Source organism: Gymnogyps californianus, chromosome 22, assembly GCF_018139145.2.
Source record: "Gymnogyps californianus isolate 813 chromosome 22, ASM1813914v2, whole genome shotgun sequence".
In the NCBI taxonomy this organism is placed as follows: domain Eukaryota; kingdom Metazoa; phylum Chordata; class Aves; order Accipitriformes; family Cathartidae; genus Gymnogyps; species Gymnogyps californianus.
In genome coordinates, this window is record NC_059492.1 from 3653901 (window position 1) to 3679386 (window position 25486).

Genomic DNA, 25486 nt, shown 5'->3' on the forward strand with positions numbered 1-25486 from the left:
TCGAGCTCAAGGCTGGGCAGGGAGCAGGGTTTTTCCGAGTGCCGGCGTGTTCGGCCATGCTGTCCATCCCGGTGTGACCCCCACCTGCTGCAATCACAGCGTGATGTCCTTGGGGGACCGGGACGCACAGCGGGGTCCACTCAGCAGGACCCATCCTGTGTCTCCCCCCCCATACACACGCTGCCAGCCTCATTTGTTAAACCAGGCTCATTTAAGCCGTGACTCCGCTCCCCGCCTCGTCAGGCCGTGGGGAGAAACCCAGGCGGGAGCCAAAATCAGCGTCACCAGGCTGCTTCCAGCAGCCATCGCCCCTGCCCGGCCAGTGAGGAGGGCGGCTGGCTGTCCCCGTGCCCCCCAGCTCCGCGTATCCCCGTGCTGGGAACCCCCCGCCCTGGTTCGGGGGCTGGAGGTGGATGGGGGACTGGGGACACCCCGCCCTGGTTTGGGGGCTAGGGGTGGATGGGGGGACTGGGGACCCCCCGCCCTGGTTCCGGGACTGGAGGTGGATGGGGGGACTGGGGACCCCCCTGCCCTGGTTCGGGGGCTGGAGGTGGATGGGGGACTGGGGACCCCCCGCCCTGGTTCCGGGACTGGAGGTGGATGGGGGGACTGGGGACCCCCCCGCCCTGGTTCGGAGGCTGGATGGGGGCCCTCTGGGTTTGTGGCAGGAGGCCAGGCAGCTGCCAGGCTCCGGTCCCGCTCACCAGCCCAGCACTGTCCCTGTCACCTGCCCCCCCCTGCCCCCCCCCAACCTCTCCCCAAAGCCCCCCATCCCTCCACCCCTTCCTCCCTCTGCCCCCCCCAGCCCTGTCCCCTAACCCCCACCCCTGGCCCCCAGTCCCTGCCCCACACCCTGCCCCATAGCTCCCAGCCCCGACCCCCCAGCCTGCCCCCCCCCCCCCCCCCCCCCCAGCTCTGCCCTCTGCCCCCCCCCGCCCCGCCCTGGAGTGACACCCCCGCTCCCCCAGGTGGAACTTTCCTCGCAGGGCGTGAGACCATAGAGGCGAAAGGCAACACCAAAGGAGGGGACTCTCCTGGGGGGGGGGGCCGGAAGGGACCGAGACCCTTTTCCTCCAAAGCTACCTAGAAGCATATCGAGCTCTGGCCCTCAAAGACTCAGATACGTCCTTTAAAAATGTCGTGGCTGTGCGTGGTGTCGCGATTCTCCGTTCTTCCCCTGGAATCTGTCCCAAAACCGCTCGGGGCTCCCCCCGTCTACCTCTCCTAATGGTACGTTCCTACCTGTTTACTCTCTTTGCGCGGCCGGCTTGGGTGGGGTTCTTCTGCTGCTCCAGTTTCGTACGCAAGTGGCGTAGGGCGGCTTTGATAGACAGCCAGGTGCAGCCAATAGTGTGGCAGTATCTTTGGCTGGCTAGCCAATGACGCAGCGCACCGGCGGCCGGGAGGAGGCGGGGCGAGGCTCAGTCAGGGCAGGGAGGGGGAGCTGTGGAATGGCGGACGGCCGGGCTGGCCCGCCCTGGTGGTAACGAGCTGAGGGGGCCGGAGGGGACAGCCGCGGAGAGGGGTGAGTACGAGAGGGGCGAGCGGAGCCTCCCCGGGCCTCCCAGGCCGCCTCTTCCCGGGGGAGAGAGGCGGAGACGCTGGAATGGGCCGCTAGGCCCTTGCCAAATAGTGAGATATTGGGCTGAGCCGGGCACTGTTTCCTGCCACATTGTGAGTCCCCGGCTGGTGTGGGCCCTGGTGCCCCCGGGCTGGGAGGTTTGGGGTGGGTCTGGCCCCGGCCTGGGGACGGGGAGAAGGAAATGGCTTCATCCCTGGGCTGACACTTGCCTAGCCCCTCCCAGGGTCCGTGGCTCGGTGCAGGGTGTGTGCCCTGGGCCGGGCTGGCCGGAGGGGCTGGGGTGTAGGAGGAGGGCTGGCCTGCCCGCAGGGGTGGACAGAACCCTGTGTTGGGTTAAGGAAATGCCGGTCTGCTGGGCTCTCCCGAGGCCTCGCCAGTGTCTGCTGTCCTGGGGCTGTTACAGAGGTCTGACTTAGCGGGGAGTGGCTTGGGGAGGCTGGGGAGAAGGGGGGGGTGCTGCAGGGTCCCCTCTAAGGGAGAGGCAGTGGTGCTGTGCTGGGGGAGGGGGGTCCCTCCCTTTCCAGGCTGGTTGCAGCCTTTGCTGTCTGGGTTTGACATCAGTGCTTGTGCAAACATGTGCGTGTCCGTGTACAAAGTCTGTCTGTCTGGGTGTGAGCTGGCTGCCCTTGTTGGTGCAAGTTCTGGTGATTGCGCTCATGGAGTGTTGCTGTGAAAGCGACTTCTCCCTCCTGGCTGTCTTCCTGCCCCACAAGTGGGTGCATCCTTCAGTATGTCTGAGTACGCTTTAAGGATGTGTGTGAGCCCCTTGACTATTAACTATGGGCACACAAAATGTAAAACTACTTGGAGTGAGACTGTGTGGGTGCTGTAGCATGCTTTGGAAAATGTTTTCTCCAATATTAAATCCCTAGGTGCTCTCTGAAAAGAAGCTTTGGAGAGTGTGACAGGGTATGGTTGGGTAGTTTGGTCAAACGCACTGACCTGCTGGTGACCTCAGACCATATTTCTTCCAGAGAAGAAATAAGTTGTTAGGGAATGTCCTTGGGGTTGTACCTCACCAGCATTTAGGTTTGTGTTGGGGTTACTCCTTTGGGATACAAATAGCCTATGCCCTTTGGAGAAGGGTGAGAGATATTGCAGCTCCTCCCTGTTCACTATTGTTTGACCTCAAGGACCTTCCCATGGTAGGATTTTTTTTTTTCTTTCCCCTGCCAAAAGTTTCACATTTGACATTACTCTTTTACTTTCATTAGTAGCAACAGCAGAACTGGGCACCTCTACATAGATTAGACCACTGGTGGGACTGCACAATGTGTTAATGTCAGGAGTAGGCCTGTACGATAAGACACTAGAAAACACTGAAGGTCTAAGTCTTTCAGCACTGCAGATGTTGGTGGACATGAAACTATATTAATAATGATAAAAAACTTGTATTAAGTACACCGACTGCAGACAGGGTCGTAATTGACGGAGCCCTCGGTAACCCTCACGCTTGTGTGTCCTTCCCAAAGACGTGTGAGATGGAAAAGTTGAAAGTAAAAGATGTGAGAAGTCAGCAGGGTGTATGTGCGTGTGCTTCCCTGTGACAAAGCTGATGCAAAAATGTTACTTTATGGGAAGTACTAAAGTCTGTATGCTTGGTCACATGAGGAAGGGAAATACTTATGTTTTCCACCCGTTTTAAACATCTGCAGAATCAGTTGCTACTAAACACTGCAGGAATTTAAAATGCTGCGTTGCAACACTTTTCATTCCAATTTGCCCCTTATTGACCTTGAGTGGGTTTTTGTCATAGAAACCGATACAGAGTTTAATCCAAAACTTAGTTAAAAACAAACCAAAGCTAACATCTACCCACTGAAAACACAGACAGCATGTTGATAGAGTGACTTTGAAAATCCACTTGCATTCACAGCCAAGGACAAGCTTTATCCAGGAAGTGGGGTGGAGCAGGGCAGGCTCTCCATTTCTGTGCGTTTTTGTGTTTTGGTTTTTTTTTTTTAAGGATTGTGCTTGAAAACATGAAGTTTGAGCGAGAGAGCTTGACCCAAGCTTTAAAGACCCACCTAATGCTGATCTTTGGTCAAGCTACAGTTGTCAGTATTGTCCCTGGGTGGGTTGGTGATGCTGGGGATCAAACCCAGGACTTCTACCTTCCAAAGCATCGATTTCTGCTTGGTTAAAAGCCTTGTTCTGTTTGGGGTGAGGAGCAGGTTTACCAGCTCCCTGTGTAGCCCAGCTGAGGCAAGGTGAAGCCTTGCTGTACTTCATAAGTATGGGTTGTAAGAGGATAAACTTCTGGGGTGAACTGAATGTCAACTTTTCCCTAAACTGCATATTTTTGCTGCTTTTAAAAAGAAATGTGATGGTTTTTATCTGCCTGGTAACAAGTTCAAAAAGTAAATGCCACAAATTCCATTTTTTAATTAAAAAAAACCCCTTCTGATGGCTCATGCCTGTCAGACTCCTTCCTCTTCACGGCTGTGAAGATAAAGCCTTTCCAAGCTGTCTGCTGCTGATCGGGTTTTTCCAAGCTGCTGCACAGTGACGTTAGCAAGACCCCTGCTTCATTTCACTGTTCCCACACCCTGTCCCCAGCCCCTCAAAAAATCAGTGGTGCAGCAGTGTGATGCCACTGCCTGATTTCAGGCTGCGGGCTCACCCCCTGTTCCTCGCTTTAGCTTCTGTCCGGTCTACATTCCTAACAAATCTTTCAAGCTCTGGTTTTACAAAACTGTGCTGGGGGGTGGGTAGGAGGATGGAGGCTAAGGCTGCAGGAAAAAAAGAAGGAAATACGGTGTGTTTCTGGCTATTTTATTTTGTACAAGTCCTATTTGAAACGTGTTGTGGCTTACTGAAGAAGGGTAGAGGCTGGAACTGCAGCCCTCGTGTCTTTAGAGATATCACTGCTGGGGTTTGAAGTAATGAGTTAATAGTAAAGCTCTTTAAAGCAGAGTATAAAACTGGTTTCCCTGTGAATAATGTGACACACCGAACAGAAATGGTGTATTTTTAAGTTACAGCTCAGAAGGTATTTGTGAGCAGTGATTCATTAAAAAGAATACAACCTTTATGATAACTACCAACCCAGTTTCTCAGCATGCTTTGAATATATCTCATTCTTCAGGGCTGGTCTAGGAAAAGTTGATTTCATTCACAAAGCTTAGATAATCGCATAGTGTGGGTGGAGGGGTTAAAACTTCAGTGATTGCCTCATATGCATATAGTTACAGCAGCAAATCCATCTGTTTTTTTTTATTATTTTTTGTGGTGATAGAAGAACAAAGAAGGTTGTTAGGATTAATGTTTCTACAAAATCAGGTTAGTTTTCTTTGACAGACTGTAATGAGGAAGATTTCAGCAAGTCTAAGACTCAGCTTTAATCCTTCTAGATAGTTTCTCTCTGTGGGCTTTCTGGACTCGAATGTTTAATAACTTTAAATGGAAGGTTTCTGTTTTGTCTCTGCTAGGTTTGATGATAATACTTAGCCCTTGGTCATTCAGCTGAGCAAAATACATTGCTGCGTGTGCTGCACGAGTCACTCACAAACCAGGAAAAGAATTGAATAGCAATTGTGTTTGCATATGTTGGGTATAAAGTTCCCGCTGTCCCCATACGGAACGGGACACCAGCGCCCAGCAAGAACACACGCTGCCAAAAGCTTCTTCTGAGGGTGAAAATAGCCAGAACAGGCCACCGTCTGATGGCTCAGTGCTGGGCTCGTTCCCTTCTGTAGTTTCTAAAGTAATGCTGCGCAAAATGCGCAGGAGGCAAACCAAAAGTGACGCTTTCACTGTGTGGAAATCTAGGAAAGCAAAATGCAACTATTTTCCCAGCCTGTCTTATGGTGTGTTACTGTTTTCAGCAGCACTCTTGCTTCTAGTGGGATCTGTAGTAAGAAATTGTGTATTTGAGTATTTATTCTCACTGTGCAAGGATAAATATTTGTGAGATCGGGCCCTTAGTTACCACAGATTAACATTTATTTAAATATTTTAGGTATTTATAAACACTGGATTTAAAAAAAGGCATGTGGAAATGGCTTCTGGGTAATAAGCAAATGACTGCTCAGAACAGAACCACCCTGGTGACATTTACTTCCTTTGTATTTTTGCAACTCTGTGTAATAAAAAGACCGTGTGTTTTCTTTTTGAGGAGGGGAGGCTACCCGTGCTGCCGATCAGGCTTCACTGTGAAGGGCGTGCTTGCTGACAGGAGCTTCTACAGAAGGTTATCAGGTTCAGGCCTGATTCTGATTTATATAAGATTTGGTTTTCAATCTGAAGGTCTGCAGGATTTTTATTTTCCTGCCTGGGAGGCAGCAGGGGGGAGGTCCCCTCCCAGAAGAACTGAAACGTGAACTTCCACGTTATTTTGTTGAGCAAGCAGCGCAGCGCCAGTGCAAAGCGTTAATCACATTCTCCATCCCGAGCTCGCCTTCGCTGCGATAATGGGCCTGGGAAATAGTTCCTCTAGATCCTACCCTAATTCTTGAAATTGCAGTAAAGCTTTCTGGTATTATGTTGCTACTGGAGAAGTGGTGGAGCACAGACGTATCTCAAGTATGCATCTGCCAGGGGCTTTGATGAAGAAAATTTAAAGGACCAGGAATCTCAATTGGTCTCCCACAAATGGGGTTGGTGGCGACCTGCTCTGTTCCTTCGACGCCTTCTGTGTCGTCTCCTCTTACAGAGCAGTATCCCAGACCTGTTTTGGGGAGAAGTGGTGGTTTAAAGGCTGCTGTGATGCCAAGAGAGGAAGAAGGGAGATGCCTATGAAGCAGCAGCAGTTAGCATTTGTTCTTGAGGGCTTAAATTTCTGCATGGGAGGCTGTTGCTGTGCCACCGCTTTAGAGGAGCTGCTCTGAGATCACTAGTGACCTGTTATCTTGGAGGCTTTGATTCTCCTGCGTTACTGTTGGAAGTGGTGCACAGTCGAGAATGGGACGGACAACACTCAAAGAGCTGTCCACTAAAAATAATTTGTTCTTACTGCTGCCGTAAATCAAACCTAAACCATGAGTTTATTATTTTGGTTTCTGCTGAAAGTGCTCAATAAGAATTGAGAGCTTCTCTTGTGTTGTCTGATGCAGCCAGATAACCTTCTTCTCGGAAGGTGCTTGTTTAATATGAATGATGATGCATTTATTTGAACAACTCCTTTATGAAGCAAAGACACACATAGATTTGAGATTAAAATCTCCTAATTGTAAAGTGAAGGGCATAAAAGGAAGCATCTTTTCACCTAGCATATGATAAATGTGGGACTTGCTGCCCTGGGATTTCATGGATGCCGACGGTTTAGATGAGTTCAGAAACTGATGAGACCAGTTTATGGAAGTGAAATCCATAAAGGACAATTAAATTATAGTGTTTGTTTCTGCGTGGTCTTAAGGTGCAGTGGGATGCTGCAACGTGGAAAAGGACGGCAGGGAGAACTGTTGCTCTGTGCTTGCCTTGTTCTCATGCTCTTTTCTTTATGCATCTGATATCTGGCCACCGATGGACAGAGGATGCTGGTTTATCTGGAGGCTGGATGACCTAGCATGGGTATTCTTAAGTCCTGTGGCTTAGGGTTTCTTGTCTTGTTTGTTCGCTGACGTTTCTGATGATGTTACAGAGCAACCTGCCTCTTCCGAGCCTCCATTTCTCCCCGCTCATAAAACTGGGCTAATGACTTTGACCTTTTGTTTGTAAAGCAAAAGGAAAAGGATCAACAAAATACTGGAGCTTATTTACTATCATTACTGAAATGATGAGCAATGCCACTTTGCGGTACTTCAAAGAGGCTTCGCTTATAAGATGCTGGAAATCCCTGGAGAGAGAAAATGTTTCAGATGGAAAAGGAGGAGGGGGAATATTCCTCCTGTTCTCATCTCGTAAGTGTACTCTCCTGCAAGGCATGGAGGTAATATCTCCAGCCATCTCCCCTCCCAGCTGGGCTATTTAAAATAGCCGATGACAATCTTGGCTTTTTTCCGTAAGAGCCAAATGGGCTGGTGTCACTGATTGCATAGGAGTGAGTTCTGCATAAATTGTTCACATGCTGGGGAGTTTTGCGAAGTGCTTTGTTGACCTATTGTATTACCGCTAATAAGATTGAATGTGGTTTTAATTTCTCATTTCCTCTTTCACTGGATGCCCTTTTCCTACTTCTTAGAGTCTTACTTCAAGTCTCTGTATAGTGAAAGTCTTTTTCTGTTGCTCAAAGAATGAATGATGCTTTGCTTTCAGGCAGCTCCGCACTGGAGGGCTTTAAGTGGCATTCAGAGAAGGCTATCAGCCACAATATCTGATGTATTGGTATAGCCGCGGTTCATGCATGGAGTGCAAAAAATGGGATTTAATTGGGAGGGAGGGGGAATAGCGGCCCTGGCTGAATGGATGGGTGAAAGTTCCCCGACCACCCTTTAGCCCAGCAAATAGTTCGTTGAGTGCTTGCCAGAGCGGAAGCAAGTTCCCTTTCAGGCACCCTGCTTTTGTGCACCGTAAGAAAAAGCACACACTCTTATGGTTTTGGCCTTGCAGCTGCAAAAAAAAAAAAAAAAAAAAACCAACCAAAAAAAAAAAAACCCCGCAAGAGAGAACCGTGCACACACCCAGATCCTGTTCTTTCAATACCAACAGCTGCCGAGCCGATCCTCTGCTGGAGAAAGGCATATAGCTATAAACACAGCTTGTGTGAAACCTTTACCTTCTGTCTAGGGCAGCATGAAATAACTGGCCGCTTCCCTTTTGGAGGCTAAATTAAAAACGCGTGTAATTAACTTATACAAAATAGCCTTTTGGTTGCTATTGAGAATTCAATATTGTATCAAGGAGGTTACATCTAGGGTCTGGCTTCACATGAGAGCTTTCCATAAAGCAGCTTATTATAGACCTTGTGGTGAGCTTTGATAGAAAGACTTGCATCTTTAGCATCCCTAATACGGTCTAATCTCTCTTCTCCTGAAAAGATTGGTTCAATAAAGTGATGGTTTCAGACACTCTGAAATAGTTTTGGATGGTCCAGAGCCTGGAGTTTGCACTGTAGATTACAGAAGGTGAGATCACTGCTGGGCTCAGAACATGCAAAATGGAAACAACTACAGCTTAAAAAGAATATTTTTCTGACTGTCCCGAGGAGATTACACAGGCATCTGTCACCACGTCCAAGCTGAAATTTGACCCTGCTCTGTCAGGCCAGGGGGGGCTGATTGAAACAGTGGGGCCTTGCTGAAGTCTGCCTGGAAGGTTGTTCGGTCCCGCTGGCTGCATGGATGGAGAAAGTGAGTCCAAGGATTGTCATGCTGTTGAGCAAAACCAGAAGACTGCTACTCGCAGCTTCCTGCAGCTCTGCCTGCAAATCCCAAATGGCAGCCCGGGATCATGCGCCATGCCCGTACGTTGCACAGATGGCTTGTGCATGCACAAAAACCAGATTCGGTGTTTCTGTGGGGTTGCCTTGCTGGGCACCTCTGTGGAAGAACTGGGTAATCCCAGACATGGGGCGGGCCCCTTCTCCCCCAGCCCTGGTTCCTCTTCCCACCCTCAGACAGGACAAACCATAGGCGTGGGGAAGGAGAACTGCCTGGAAAACCCCAGGTACGTGGTGCCTTTTGGTACTGGTGGGGTGGGGGCCTGCCTGTTCTCCTGAGTTCATGGTAGTACCCATCTCACTTGACTCTGAGATCCAAAAAGCATATTCAGGGTCTTAATGTGGCATCATGTGTGTATCTCTCCCCCCCCCCCCCCCCCCCCCCCCCCCCCCTTCTCCAATAGAAAACCCATGTGTTATTTTGACTTTATTAAGACGCTGTTCATAAACCATTTTAATTTAGATGCTCAAGGCTGTTCTCTTGGTTTTTTGTGACAGAAATCCCAGCAGATATAACACTTCTGGAAAATATCAGGGAGTCAGTGTCTTTGTTTTTTCTACCTCGTGTCAAAGGTTAACTTAAAATATTAATGCTGCAAAGATTCATTTAAGATATTAAAACTGTTCAGGCAAGAATACATGTACATATTGTAATTACTTCCTTTTTCTTACAATTAAAGTAATTGGATTATATTTAATGAGCTATTTACATTTAATAATTAAGAAAAGACTTATCTTTCCAGTATTCCCCAAGTGCAGCAGAAGGGTGGGGGCACTCAGAGCTGTGATATAATTATCTAGGCGTGAGTTGAAACTGAAAGAGCAGTTGAGCTGTATAGAAAACACTTGGAACTGGTTTGTTCCTACTCTTTCATTAATCAAAATAGTTTAGCGTGTGTTAAAGGAGGGGAGGCTGAGCTTAGCTGCAAATGAGACAGAGTTTATCTGCTGAAAAGGAAGGTTAAAATATGTTCAGACTTCAGGAATAAGTCATTTAGAAAAAAAACCCCACCCTCTCTTCCCGTATTAATTACCGAGCGCTGCCCTAGAATGAAAATGTGCTGATGTATTGTGAGAGTTGTGCTTTGCACCGAGCGCTTTGTTAGTGCTAACAGGCACAAGCCTTTCCTCTTGCTGGAGGAGGCTGGTGTGAAGGAGAGGAAGAAAACATGCTATCCTCATTAGCAGTTAATTCAGCCTGGGAATGAGCGATTCAGCGGTGTTTGCTTTAGCAGCCACGCACCATTTGCAGAAGTTGGCCTGTGGTTCTGCACAGGCATCCCCGCAGCGATGGCTTGAGGCTCGGGTACCTGCAGTACCTCCAGATGAAGCTGTTGGGAACGATGCTGCTTGTGTTGCCACCTAAATTGCGTCTCTTCTGGTCAAGACCCTTTGTAACAGCACTGAATTCACTTCAGACTTTGAGGCTTGGAAAATGGAATCTTGTGATTTTATCCAGAGCTCATTTTGCCTGGATTGGGACAGAAACAAACGGATGACTTTGCCACTGAAAGCTCCTCAACCTTGACCTTTAAGGACTGGCTTTTGGGGCAGAGTGGCAATCCCGTTTTAGTAGACGTCTCTCTCTTGGGTTGCTGTGACTGCCAGCCCCGGAGGTTGTTACTGCTCAGGGGACTCATCTCCTGGGACAGGTTGAGACTGATTCCTTGGATGGTCTCATTGACTTTGGACAGTGGTTCGGGCTCGGACCAGGTGTCGTTGGAGACCTCCTGCCGATGGACTGAAACCTGCCCACTGACCAGGCCTCTCCCCACATGCTCCTAAAATATTTGAGAACCTGTAGTGGGTTTTCTGTACTGGAGTATGCCAAAGCTACCTGTTGATTGAAGCTTGTGATATTACTCTGTATTGTCACTGACCTTGTATCATTGCCAAAATTATTCATAGGTTTAACAGAAAGCATTCTGCTCCCTTTGCTGCTCCTGTTTCCTAGGAAGCAACAAAGCCAGAGCTCTTCTGGCGCTGAAGGAGCCCTGCCTCTGTCCTGATGTATATCCTCCCGGCAAAGACCTTGAAACCTTTCTGTTTCAGAGCTTTAATTCCTGTTTAATCAATAGTTCTGTATTCTGAGAATCAAATCCCTGTGACAGCTCTCTTTAATTGAGCTAAACTGCCTTTCTCTTGTCACATCTCTTCTAGAGTTTTATTTAAATGCATTTGTTCTGCCTGTATCCTAGTCAGGCATTGATAGGAACACCAGGTGACCCTCTTTGTTTAACTTGTTTTTCAGCTAAATGAATGGAAACATTAATTAGGGCAATGGTTTCTTTTTTAGGAATAAAAAAAAGTCTAGGTCAAACTGCTGGCTGTATTTGCACTCCAACAGAAGCTAGGAGGATCTGTATGTTCCCCGTTAGTGACACCCCCATCCTTCCACCCCCAGCTTGATTTCTGCCAGCAGTTTTGAGCGAGTCCCTCTCCAGGAGAGCAGGCTGGCATTTATTCCAGCAAGATCATCTTCAGTAAAGCTGATAACAAAAGTTTAAAAGGAAGAGCCAAATTTTCAGTCACACCTGTGCAATCCCCTTGAGGGCAGTAAATGATGATGATAATGCATGAGCCAGACAAAAAACGCAGAAAATGGCTTTCTGAGCCTCTTTTGCATTTTCCAGAGCCAGCAGACTGGAGGGGAGGACTGGGGGGGGGGGGGGGGGGGGGGGGAACGGGAGGAAAAAAAAGAGTATTTTTACTCTGGGAACTGAGCAGGCTAGATGTTTGTTGTCTCAAGGACTCCACAGTGCGCTGTACAATGCTTCGTTATTCTGCAAGATCAGGGCTGACGCTTCCTAGTGTCAGAACATCGCTGTGGAAATGTGCAGCGCTGCTCTTGCCGCACACTATTGCCGAAACACCTCTTTCGTAATGCCGGCAGATCATATCTGCGAAGTTCCCGAGTTGGTGATTGAAGTGGATTATTAATATACAGAGGGGTTATGTATGGGTTTTTTGGCGATTGGCTAACCGTGTTCTCCTGAAGGCCCCGTGTTTTCAGTAGATCCTGCTTCAGGAAAGCTTTTGTGCGATGGTGGGTGAAAACGCAGCCTCCGCTTTCCGTCTTAGCGGCTGGTAAGAGATGGTGGGCAACGTTTTCCCCGGTGCCTGGGGGGTTTTACCCGTGCATCTCCCCCGTGGCTTTTGGGGAGAATAGACCACTGTGAAAGGAAGCAGCCCTGCAGCTGCCCTTCACTGCTGACTCCTGCTCAGCTGCTGGCAGGCTGGGCTCTTAATGACAGATGAGCCTGTGACGCGTTTTTGGGAATGAATACTTGTTACAGCTGGCGGGATGGAGTAGTTTGTGGCATCACATGGCAGTTTGCTCTATAATTTCACTCCCTATTGCTCGGATGCAGCACTGATTGCTAGGTCTCTCTCCGAGCGTGGAACTGTAGCATTTCTGATTGCTGCATCCCACTTCTCTGTGGCTGCATTGTGAGCTTGGATATAGCCCTGAGCACTCAGCAGAGCCTTCTGCTGAATTTTTTTTTTTCCTCAGTTCTCTGTGTGTGGGTGTGGCTGCTGCTTCCCTTTCTGCTAGTCTTTTGGGGTTACATAAAAGCCAGTCTCTTTCTGGCCATTACAGCTACATGGAGGAGTAGTTACTGCTGAGAGAAGCTTGAAATTTGAAGCAGAGTTGTCACAGACATTAGAAAGAACAGTCAGTCTGCGTTGGCAAGCTACTGAGTTAAGTCTCATTTCATACTGATGGGAATTTCAGATCTGATTATCTCCTTTCTCCCTCATTCCCAAACCTGCTGGTGTGTCTGATCCCCTGATGGGTACTCCTAAAGGCTGCTCTCCAAGGCGCTTAGCTGAAGGCTTGGTCTCCTTGACTATGCTGCTTGTTTGTGTCCAGGCAGAGGATTTGGTAAGCCCTGCTGAGGGCAGGGTGATTGGTCACCCTGAAGTACTTGAAAATCAAGCCTAATTTCCCTCCCCTTCACCAAAAATGCGCTCTGTCCTCCTTAGGTGCTTTGTGCTACACCAGACACTATGACAGATGATATCACTGCTGGGGTCCAGATTTATTTGCAGATGGTCCCTGATCTAAGAGGTTGTATGTCACATTGAGTGGGGAATTACCCAGGTGACTCCCAGTAATGCTATGCTAGCTGGTCAAATACCAGTGAGAAGAACCTTGCCAGATCTCTCCCTCCAACTTGGCTGTTATTTACAGCTCTTTGTGTGCATTGCATACACACGTCTCACCTTGTAGTCCTGCCTGCCTTCTCCTCTGCACCGCGGTGTTGACTGTGCTATCTGCCTGCTGTACAAAAAAAAAAAAAGGCTGGTTCCTCTCTTGCTGTGCAGTGCTGTTTTCTGCTCTGCTCCAAACTGCTTGTTAAGGAGTATTTGCTCCGAGTTGCTGTTTTCAGTTGACAGAACTCGCATTGGAAAGCAAATGCTCAATCCTAAAATGTGCCTGTATTGCTTCTCAATACTTGTAATCAAAGTCTGTCTCCTTTATTGTTCGTAACAATTGTCCAATTTTACTGTGCCAGCCCTTTTTATTAAAAATAGTCAATAAGACACAGCTTTGTGCGAGGGGTTTATAGACTGGCAGTTCTTGTTTGAAACAAACCAATTGTACTTGATTCTAATCCAGGACTGGGATTCCTGAGTGATCCACTACAGCAGAGCTCATGGGGAGAGCGGTCAATGACTTGCTGATAAGAAATCTTAGAGCAGCACACTTATCTTGAATTTACCTTGTGCTTTGCTCAAAGTTGCTGGATTCAGAAAGGCAAAAATTGCAAGTTGCATTCCCCCCCACCTCCCCTTTATGGGCCTGTGTTGTGCCACGCTTATTCCTCAGTGCCCCAAGAGTATTTACAGAAATAATTGCAAAGTCAGAATCCGCTTAAAAACGGGTGAGCAAGGCATTCAAGGTGAGAGCTTGTTGTGGAGAGAGCAGGGTGTCAGATCGGCAGGCGCGTGAAGAAGCACTACGCACGGATCCTGCTTTCTTGGAGAAATACAAGGTGTCAGAGACCACCATGTGTGCAGTGAGCGAGCACAGGATAGGAAGAGTGATGCTGAGCAAAAGCCCAGTGAATCCTGGAAAAGAGGTGCCAGTTGTGGCTGGAAGATCAGTAGGAATGTAGGAGCGGTGAGCTCAGCTTCCAGGGCTTTTGTCGTGCTCAGCAAACTTTTTCTGGGCCGGCGCAGGGCTGTGGAGCGGGCCAGGGCTCGGCAACGCGTGCGTAAGCATTTCGGGAGAGGGGAAATTATGAGGAATTCTGGCAATGCCCGGCTGGAGGTGGGGCAGCGTATAGCTGCGGGGAGGTGAGGGGAAAAGAGCTACGGGGCGAAGCTGGGCTTTTCGGATGGTTTAACTTTTAGTCACTGCCGTCATAACAAGGCTTGGAGCCTTCTTTGATTCAAGCCATGACTTGGAGACTTCAGAGGAAATGCTTGCCGTGGGCAGGTGGGAAGGTTCTGATTCAGGTGGGAGAGAAAAATCATTTGTTACTGTAACAAAGGCCCTTGCTTCTTGTTTTTAAGAAGGTGTGAAGCACGGCGGTTGGGAGGATGAGTATTTTGAACGTCGATTGATGCAGCAGTGTTTGTGGATTTGGCAGGCGAGCAGCTTCAGTGTCGGCCCATTTTCTTATGGCTCTCCCAACCAGCGGTGCTCTGCAGCCAGCAAAGATCACTTAACTTCTCTCCTCAGATAGCTAGCACTGTGTTTCAATTTGATACCTTTCTTTTTTTTTTCATATTCATTAGAAATCTGTTGCAGACAGTTTTCTGTTTCTTAGAGGCAGTTTCCTTTTGCTTTTAACATACTCCCTCTCTTCTCCTGTTACAGCGGGATCAGGGCAGGTCCTCTGTGCCCATGGCGTGCCATTCTTGCAGCTTCTTAAAAACAGTGTATGCACCCAAAACTGTAGTACTGAAACAAATCTAATCTTCAACATTAGTAAGCAAGTGGAAATGCTTATCTTTGCCTGAAAGATAAGGATTTTTGGCCTTGCAATTCATTTAACTTGCTTCTGAATGGTAGGATTTAGTTATAATATATGGTCTGCGGTAGTTACGTGACAGTGACTAATGCCTGATGACCAGTCTGGCTAGCTGGGGTGGAAAACTGCTGTGCTGTCATGCCCTGACCACTGAAAGTAAAGCGGTTCTGGATGGCCCTTGCTGGTAGCATGCTGTCAATCGGCTTCTTAATGACTCTCTTAAAGAATAAAAGCAAGAGCCTCCTGGAAAGCATTTTTAGGTCTGTCCCTTCCTTGTTTCATTTACTGTGTCTCTTCCCTGCCCCCAGCTGTATGTCTTGTGCTGTCTCCAGTGTTTTGCTTCCTCTTTCTCCCTCTGCTCTTATACCTTGTCCCTTCTCCATACTTGATTTTCTGCCCCACCTGACTGCTGCTTGCGAAATACACCACTTATTTTCCAATCCAGACTATTAATCTTTGTCCCACCTACTCATGAGGCATGAAGGTTTTACAGAAGCCCATTAGCTGTTATCTCTATACCTACCCTCCAAAGACTCATGGGGAAAGACGAGGTCTAATAGTGAAGTGCCTTCCTGTGGGGACATCGACTGCTCTTTTCGCTCATGTTGGCACCAAGCTCTGCTTGTAGGTCCCAGATTTCCTATCTGCCTGCCTCCACCCTACAAAAACATCTGAAACCTTGAAGCTCCTTGTCCTTCCGCTCAGAGGAGAGGAAATTTTGCTTTAAAATGACTCTTATCCCAGAGGCTGCTAGCAGAGCAGAAGGGTGGTTGTCCACAGCCCATCCTGTCCTCCCTGCCTTGCTTGTCTCCAGTGCTCCACGGGGTTAATCTCCTCTTTTAGTTTGACTGCTGCGTGCTGGATCCTGACTGGTGCTAGGAGCAACAGCGGGGCAGCAGAGCCATCCCCGTCGCCTTGGGAAGAAGCGATGCTGCCGTACTCTTTGCGAGGAGGGCTGTCGTAGCGATCACGAGGGCGAAACTCTTGATTCTGCAGTGGAGTGTGGCAGGCTGTGCTGGGAGGGTGGGGGTGGCTGGCAGGATGAGCCAGGCTATAAAGGGAGTGTTTTTCTTAGCCCTTATCTCTGCTGTCTTGCACCGGTGCAAATTCATAATGTACGTGTGCTGTACCATTGTTATTTAAAAAAAAAAAAAAAGTGACTTTCACCACTACTCCTTGCTTTTAGTTTCAAAACATGCTTTGAAGGCAAACACTTTCAAGGGGGCTGTATATAGACAACATATTCTGAGCCTCTGTTTATTGTGGGTATTTGGGGCACTACTCCATTTTCTGCCCCGTTCTCCCCATACTTGCAGAGATTAGTGCTACCTGTGCCTATCTGACCTGGCTACCTGTCATCTTCGGGGGTTTTTTTGTCTCTCTTTATACATCCGTGCTCACATCTCCCCCCCCCTTACAGGCTTATTTTCCCTCTTGCTGTTTTCCTTCTGTCTGTCCTGCACCTTGGAAGGTTTCCAGCCAGGCTTGGTGGATGGGCTGTCCACTCTGGCTCTGCAGATCCCACCGCATGTGCTTCCTGGCCGAGCCCTGGGGAAGCACAGGGGAGAAGCTCGATGCAGGCAGCCTGCAAATGCTGCCTTGTTTATGAGAGCTGCTTGTTGGTGCAGACTGCAGTCTGGGGGGAGCTGGGAAAGTTTGTCTGGCGTAAAGCGCTAAAGCTGACGAAAGATTGTAGGGTTTGGGCTGTAATCGATAAAACACAGGGTATTTGGAAGCGAAGGTCAGAGTCCTACCTTAGTTCACCCTGTTCTTTAAATATCCCAGCAGTTACTGATGGCTGCTGCAGTGCTTGGACACGGTGAAGAACAACACGGGCTTCAGTCCTTGGAGAGTCTCTGCTTTTATTTGTTTGGATGCAGATCTCGCTCCCCTCTTCTATAAGGTGTATGGTTTTGGGGACGCTTTCCTTGTGCAGGGACAAACATGTGAAATCCCTCGTGTAGAGGCGTTGCAAAATGGCAACCTACATCTGCTTGTCTGGGAGATATCCCTGCGCCCAGTATGCTGCGGCTCTTGAACTCCTCTGCCTTAATGGGTCAAATTTAGCAATTCAAAATCTGGCTTGTGAGGTAATTAGGAGGGATAATGCCCACTTCTTCCTCTTAACACCCTGATAGAAAAGCATCCAGGAAGGACTCCTGGACCTCAAAGATAAGCTGCCAGCTGCCACAGAGACTATCAAAGGGTGGCTCAAAGTCAAGAGCAAACAGCTGATTTTTTTATGGTTCTTGGGTTTTTGCTGTTGGTGACAGGAAGCCATGTTCCCCAAGCTGTTAGCTTCCTGTTTTATTTTTACACCCAGCCCAAGCAGATCAGCATGCCTATCACATGGGAGCTGGCTGCTTCTCTTGGGTTGTTCCTCAGCTGACCTAGAAAAGTGATTCTTTCCCCTTCTAAATTAATCAAGAAGTTGGGATGTATTTGCTTTCACTTAGTCTTAAAGATTTCAGGCATGTGTCGTGCTCCTTGTTCTGAGCTGTTTACCCAAGTTTCGTCCTCTCTCTTGGAGGCAGACGATCTGAGAAGGAGACATTTGTTGCTTCAACGTTCCAGCCTGTTAGCAAAGGAGATTTTTTGTTAGTTCAAGGCACTGACCTGCACATAAAAGCGTTTTCTGTCCAAAGCATAACTTCTGGACACTTATGTTTTCTTCTTTTCTTTTTTTTTTTTATTTTATTATTTTTTTTTAAAGACCTGGAAGTTTGTCCTGACTGTTGTACAATCAATCTTGACTTCTTTCTGAGCACACTCTAGTCCTGCATCCTGATTAGAGCTCCCTCAACGTTAAACTGCTGTAGGACGAAAACAATGGTCCAGTGTAAACCTCGGGCCCCGGGGGATTTCCCAAGGGAAGAGGGGTGCAGCCTGCAGGATAAGGAACAGTCACCAGAAAGTTTCCTGGTCAGCTGCAAGCGCTTCCTGTTGTTTCAGGAGAGCCCTGTCTGTGCTGCTCCAGGAGGGAGGCACCACACATGCTTTGGTGTGCTGGAAGAAGCTGGGTTTTGTTCTTTTTTTTTTTTTTTTCTTTTTTTAAACATCACCTGTCTTCATCCTCCCGGTTTAAGCAAACCTATTGATTGCAAGTTGAAAATATTTCTGAAGAAGAGCTTGTAAGACTTGCCAAAGACGCTGTGCGTGAGCGCGGGAGGAAGGAGACTGCTCAGAGGCGGCGGATGGGTAGGAAGGGAACAACGGCTGCGGTAATGCCAGCAGCACCTTGCCTGTGGGCGAAGATGTGTAGTTTTCCATCTCTGCCTCTGTACCTGAGCTGGTGGGGCTTTGCTGTCACTGCAAGTCATAGAACAGCAGGATCTTTATTTCTGATGAACCAGTTTTATAAGGGTGGGGAGGGGGAAAGAAGGCTTATAAATAAAGCCATTTGAGAGCAGGAAAAACGAACACCATGGCTCTGGTGTGCCTGGAATTTGCGGTTGAGTAATCCTTTCCTGTTTCTTTTTTGGGTTGTTTTTCATCTTTCAGAACAGTGCCTGAAGCAGGTCCACCATGCCGTTAGTAACGAGGAACATTGAGCCAAGGCACCTGTGCCGTCAGACGTTGCCTAGCGTTCAAAGCGAGCTGGAATGCATGACCAACATCACCCTGGCAAATGTCATTCGACAGCTGGGCAGCCTGAGTGAGTACCATGGCGGGCCTGCGCGTTGCCCTCAGGAGTCGCTAGTGCTCTTTATTTAGCTCCCTTTCTACTCTCGTGTTCCTATTTCTCCCCCATCTGCCTTCCCTGGGTAATGCTAAAATGTTTTCCTAAAGAAATCTGATGCTAATTTCATATCCCTGGTCCCACTGCCTTCCTATCTAAGAGAAAATGGGGAGGGGGGGGGGGGCGTGTATATGTGTGTGTGTGTGTGCGTGTGTGAGAGGCTGCAGCGAAACTGCAGATGGAAGGATGGAGCACAACTCAGGCTTGTAAAATGGGAGGCTCTCCGAGCAGCCAGGATCTTGTGTCAGAGAATGTGCCTGTAATTGCACGCGCTGCTAAATGGAGCTTGACTGCATTGAATCTACAGTGTGTCAGTAGTCTTATTTTTAATGAAAGATAATTAAAGCGCACACGCAGAAGCTGCCTGTTTGCCCCTGCTGTTTGTTGCGTTGCAAGACCCAAAGTCCCCAGTCTGAGCCAAGCGTTGCCTCTGGAGTATTGGGGGTTTGGGGCTGCTCGCTCAAATGGCAGCACAAGCTGTAGCGATGCCTAGCTCAGCTCTCCAGTGGGCTGACCAATAGCCTTGTAAAGGCTGGAGGGAAAACGTGGGCGTATGTGCCACAGGAGAAACGAAGAGTTAATTGTGGTCTCTCCGGGATGACTCCTTACTCTGTTGAAATGCTCTGGATTCTGATTAGCCACCTCCGCCCTTGAAGCAAGATTTTGATAATCAAATTAATATATTGTTTAGCTTCTCCGTGGTGTCTGCAAGCGCTTCTGCTTGCTCTGCAAAGCAAGCCCCTTGTCTTCTGCCATAGCGTGAATGTGGCAGGGAAAGTTTGGGTGCAGTCTCTTTCCAGCAGTGAAAACCATGGCTGTTGCTAAAATCTGGGCCTGTGTTTGCTGCCAGTCAGTATCACATTCTGTTGGGTTGTAGAAATGTCACTGCACAGGGAAGACCAGACTCTCTGCTCATGTTCAACTGGCCCTTGTTGTTCATTTGTTAGGTCTTGTAGCCAAGATGGTTGTGGAGTGTGAGTAAAATCCATCTCATGCATGTGAAACGATGAGGAAGAAGGCAGTAAAGCTGTGCAAATCTCAGCTGCAGAGAAAGCTAATCCCAGTCCAAAGGCACGCAGTGGGTTAGTGTGACAGAGCCCTGGTGAGATCCTTCAGGTTTAGACCTTCTTTGCGCAGCTCAGATATTCAAAGCTGCTCTGCTTCTCCCTCGTCAGAGAGGGTGAAGTGCTGGAAGCCAAACTGCAGCCCGGTTTCTGTATCGGGAAGGCACCCTGGGAGCCTCGCTCGGCGATGTGGGGAGGGAGGTGCGTGCTGCTGGACCAATCGCAGATACCTCGAGGAGAGCGCTGGAGGGAAAACTCGGGAGAGGTGGCTCTTGCTGACACTTGCGTGCTTGTCTGTGTAAGAGGGGAGCGAGGCAGGTGGGGAGGAAATGCTAAGCACCGTCTCTTACCCGCTTCCTAGGGTCAGCAGTATTTTAAATGAAGCAATATTTAGACGAACTGCTGCAGAATGCTTGCACCCAGATGACCAAACTCCTGCCCCTCCTCCTTTTCTCTTCTTACTCCTGAAAAATAAATCCGCTCCTTCCTCGTACGTTGAATATTACAGGAACGTAAAGCAGGTTCAGTAGGCTGTGACAGCCCTGTCAAGTGAATAATCAGCCATGCCTAGTGCACCACAGTCTCTTTACAAAGATGCAAACATAAATCTTGTCAAACTTTCATATTCCAGTGAGTTTACCCTTCGTTACTATCACAGCTGGTAGCACTTTGTATAAGTCGACTGCGTTTCTGTGTGATTTTATAGAATCCACAAGCTAAAGATGGAAAGACCTATTAAATCATGCCGTCTGTCTTCCTGCCAGTGCATGACAAAGATAATTCTGATTGTAAGCTGCACTTTTGCAGTCAAAGTAACTAAACCAAAAAATTAATCTCTGCCTTACCCCATCTAAAAGTGTACATGAAACACAGAACGGTATGTGAGATGCTGGATGATAACTCTGTACAGGTGCACTTACACAGGCAAGGGAATACCGCCCATCCCTTCTTCGCCCTCCAGGGTCAAGACTGGTATATATAATGCTGTTTATATATTATTTTATGCTTGAAACATACTACTCAGCATTGCAAACCAAAGACTTTATTTTTTCCCTAGTGCTTGTTGGAGTTCCTTGTGAAATTCAGAAATTATTTTTAGTTCTCATTAAAGTAGAAACCAAATTACAACTTTTCTTTTTTGAACTGTTGCTGGGAGGTGTCAAATTATCCCGTAGATAAATGTTTACCCTCTTTGGTCAAATAGGAGAGCTGGTCTTGTGCTGATGTTGAACACAGAGAGTGCTTCATGAAACCTTGCTATAGCAAGAGCTACCTGGCCCTTAGGTCTCCAGAAATAAAACCCCTCTCATGAGTTGGAGGAAAGCTGGTTGGCCTTGTTAATGGAGCGTATGTGGAGTCTGTATTGTCTAGGAGAGTGGAAGGAGGAGGTCGGTTGAAGTTAATGTCCAGCATTTGCTTTCGACAAACACTTCAAGCTGGCATTGCCACCAAAAGGGGTGGAGGAGGTTGATTTTTAACCCGGCTGGTTCCCCGTGCTTGGCAGTGTAAGGAGAACTGCATGGGAGTATGAACAAGTAGCTGATACATCAGTTTAGATAGCTGAAAGTATTTGTGCAGCTGGGCTTTGGGGGATGCCCTCGCGTTGCCTTGTGGAAGGGGTGCTTGTCTTTCTGATGTGACTCATTGCAGACAACGAGATTTTTCCAAAATTACTGTTAAAGTTAGGCTTCCAACTGGTTATCCTTTCCTGAATGTTGGAGAGGATCTTTAGGAGTAACAGATTCCAGAACAAACTGTTGACCATATGATGATGCACTTCAAAACCAGACTGCTTATTGGGAGCAGCCTTGTACTCAACAGCCGTGGCTGGAAATGTTTCCCATCAGTGGGAACTCCATGGGCCTATGTCTGCTGTCAGTGCCAAGTCTCTTCCGATCAGTGTTGTCCTCAGGGCTCCCTGTCTTGGGTTATGCCTGAGAGCAGAACAAAAAGACAGTACTCATTATAAGTTCTTGGTTTTCTTCCAGTTCTCCCATCTCTGTCTACCTGTGGTCATCTCTTGTTGCATGCGTAGATTTTAAACTCTTAAGGACAGGGGTTGTTATGCTCCTAAGTGGTGCAGAGAGCTCCTGATCCAAACCCCTAGGCACTCTTGCAGTCCAAACGATGGATGGTGTTTGTCATAGCAGTCCACTGGGCAATCCAAGCTGTTACAGAGAGAATATCCCTGTTTGAGAAGTTCCCCTTTGGTTTTGATTTAGAATAAATGTGAAAGCATCAATTTTTCAGACACTGCCACCTGAAGGAACAAAAGGGTCAGTGCTTTCGTCTGTGGTTATAGCTTGGGCTTTAGGATCAAGGACTGGGTCTGCTCTCTAGTTCCAGAGTACTTTGAGCTTGTAGATATGTGCCAGTTACCCTGGAGGCAGGCCTGCTGGAGACTGGGAGCCTTTGAGATTCTCCAGAGCAATAAAAATCTAACTGTATTTGCTTGTCTAATAAACAGAACAGCAGAGAATCTTAAAGGACCTACAGACCCATCCAGATTCAGACCAGTATAGTGTTGTCAGCCCTCTTTATTTCGTTACTTTAATAATGACTTGAAAGTATGTCTCGATTGTTTCTTTGTTGCTTGAAGATCCCTTGGAAATGTCAGGTTTTAGTGGAACAGAGCGTTTTCTTCCTGGATGTTAAACTCAACCCTGACAAACCTGAAAAGAAGCACCGTTCATTCGTTCGTTCTTTCTTCAAGGAAAACAAGCTGGGAGACTGAATATGGTCTGATGTGGCTCACGAGGGTAATGTGGACACTTTACTATTCCAGGTAAATTTGCAGAAGACATATTTGGAGAGTTGTTTACGCAAGCCAACACCTTCGCCTCTCGGGTGAGCGTTCTAGTCGAGAGAGTTGACCGCTTGCAAGTCAAAGTCACTCAGCTGGATCCCAAAGAGGAAGAAGGTAATGGAGTGGAGCGCAGTCCTTGCAGACCAAGCGTGGTAAAGATTCTCATTGAGTCAGCATGGTTGGTTCACGGCCATAAAATGAGCATGACGCTGCAATGGGTGTTGGAACGTCTTCTCTTGGACTAAGAGGGACTGTTTCCTCCCCTCCTGAAAAAACACCGTGCTGCTCGTGTGGATAGCCTTTCTGGCTGAGTCTAGATTTGCTCGTTAGCAAGTCTCCATGTGGAAACTCGCTTTTCAGCAGTTTGATAGCGGTGCACTTCTTGAGTCTTGGTCACAGGGGTTCAAAACCACATCGGCAACTCTCAAGGGAGCCGTGTCTATACAGCAGCGGATCTTGGCACAGCATGATCTGAGACTTGCTGGATTTCCCAAGAGATCTGTGGGAAAAGGAACCTGACCTTAAGAAGTGCTAAGCATGCCAAGAGCTCCAACTGAAGTCAGATGCTGGCTACTTTATCTTCAGTGTCATTGGCCTCGGTCAAGCTATTCTTCACTTGCTCTCTTCCTCTTTCTTACAGTCTCTCTGCAAGGCATTAACACCAGGAAGGCTTTCAAAAGCTCCACTACTCAGGACCAGAAGCTCTTCGATAGAGATTCTCTCCCCGTGCCTGTCCTTGAAACCTATAGGACCTGCAATACTCCTCCACCTCTCAACATTCTGTCACCTTACAGGTATGGCTGCAATACCCTCTTGGCCCCTTGTTCCCTTGCAGAGGAGTACCTCTTCTTCCCAACCTGCCGAGGAGGTCACTTCCCATCCCATGCTGTATTAAAGTAGATGTTTCCAATGGGAAATTGAGTTGCTAAACTGAGATCCACCAGGAAATCTCCATCCCCTGGATTATGTGAAACTTTGCTTTTGGGGCTGTACAAATGAGCATAGCTAGAAAATTATACATTTGGTTACCTGCTGTCACTTTTGTGACTGCCTTGGGGCAAGGCTTGGCTGGCACTGCATAAACATGCTAGGTGTTGTGCAGATGATGCATTTTTCTTGTGCTTCTCTGTAGCCTTGTGGCTCCTTTCCAGAAAGCCGCAGTGCAAACTGCAGAGCATACATCTGTAAATGGCTCTCACCCAGGTGGGTGCAGCAGACTCCTGTAGATCTGGAGATGTTTTCTGTGGCCTTCTGTGCCTGGTCTGAGACATCTGATGTGACCTACGCTGGCTGTGTAACCGGTTCTCCTGAGCAGTCCTGCTCTGATTTCATCTTGTAGGTAGTAGAAGTAAAGGGGGTCAGAATACAGAGACTTAGCCCACATCCATAAATATCTTTTGAACAGGTAAAAAGTAATTACAGATAGCTGGAGGCAGCTGTCTTCTGCCAGACGCGGCTGCACTGCAAAGTAGGAGGAGAGTGTGTGTGTGTGTGCTCACTCGTGAGTTTCAAGGACGCTGCTGGTCTGATTTAGGGTTCCTGAGCTGGAGAAGGTTTTTTTCACACCAAAAAATACAACACAAACAAGTGGGAGTTGAAGTGAGAGACCTGCTGCTCTCTTGGTGATTGTTCAGAGCAGTTGAGCTCTTCAGGTGCTGAGTAATGGAGAGTTTGTGGGAGGACAAAAGCGATGGCAAGTGGGGGAGCCAGGACAAGTGAAGCTGTGGGTCCACTGCCTGTTCTGAAATGGGGGACAGAGGCAAAAGCGGCGTGTTTGACCTTCTCACTGCAGGCTTGTAAACTATCATCTGGAGTTGTGCCTTGTGTTTTCTTTGGGCTTCAAACAAATGCATGACTTGGTCCTTGTTTGTGTGTTTGTTTTTTTTTTTTTTTTCCCCCCTCCCTGTTTTAGGGATGATGGCAAAGAGGCGCTTAAATTCTACACAGATCCCTCATATTTCTTTGACCTTTGGAAAGAGAAAATGCTTCAGGACACCAAGGATATTATGAAAGAGAAGCGGAAACATAGGGTGAGGAAATGGGAGATCTCTGCCAACAGAGGCATGTCAGGGAAGAATAGGAGGTGGGAAGTGTTAATAAATCTTGGACTCCAAAGCTGCTATCCAAAATTCAGGTTTGCTCTTTTAAACTCTTTAGGGATCAATTCAGTGAAGTTTTTATCTGGTTTACTCTCATCCTTGTTAATTAAAAAAAGAAAACAAAGATACCCTTAATCTGTTTTTCCAAATGCCACCGTCTTTGTATGGTTACAATGGCGTAATTTGTAGTCCTCAAACATAGTGCTGGTGCAGTCAGCAGGGGAGAAAGTTGTGTCGGAGTCTTTTCTGCACTTCTGATGTTGCATAGGGGTCTGTTCAGTGTTGAAGCAGTGCAAATCCCACTGCCCCAGCACCGCAGTGTGTTCAGTGGTGTAATAAATTCTACTGTGGAAGAATAAAGAAAGGAGAAAATGTCCCTTCAGGAGTGCAAAACCAGGCCCTAATGTTAAATTAGGGGCAAGTGGGAGGCTTAACAAAACCATTTAAGCTGCAAATGCCAGGTAGAGTTCCTGGTTTGGTTGCCTGGGGATTTGGACCCGTGTTTACCAACACTGAAACTTACACCAGAAAAGATTCAGTTTGAGCATACTTTATTTAGCTTTTGAGCAACTGGAGTATTAAATATCAAAACAGATCATGATTTTTTCGATCAAAATAACGAAGGAGAGATTTAGGGCACGTTAGAATACAGAGAGTGAGGCTAGCTAAAGCCCAGTTCTTTGTGGGCAAGTGTCCATATTGCACCCCAAAGCACTTAACACCAGCAAGGTGATGGTGAGATTTGACAGTCTTGACACAGAGGCCAAAAACTGCATTGATGTGGGAAACTGAGCTTTCGCTCTGCCCTCAAGGTGGTCATGCCGGGGAGTAATGATGGCATCATGTCTGGGCTGCACTGGGGAAATCTGATGATGTCTGTCTTTTTTTATGCTA

The 25486-nt window shown here is 47.8% G+C and overlaps 1 protein-coding gene across 2 annotated transcripts in view; it reads left to right on the top strand.

The window, feature by feature from the left end:
* Positions 1-1487: 1487 nt before the first annotated feature.
* Positions 1488-25486, top strand: part of WASF2 (WASP family member 2) — a 30380-nt gene continuing 6381 nt past the window's right edge. Inside the window, exons 1-5 of one of the 2 annotated variants that reach the window (XM_050909892.1) lie at positions 1488-1525; positions 18386-18539; positions 22473-22607; positions 23134-23287; positions 24406-24523. In XM_050909892.1, the coding sequence (XP_050765849.1) occupies positions 18410-18539; positions 22473-22607; positions 23134-23287; positions 24406-24523 (537 nt within the window). In that variant the 5' untranslated portion in view covers positions 1488-1525; positions 18386-18409. Of the gene's footprint in view, positions 1526-16745; positions 16788-18385; positions 18540-22472; positions 22608-23133; positions 23288-24405; positions 24524-25486 lie in introns of those variants that run through there. The other variant, XM_050909893.1, reaches the window with a different exon arrangement.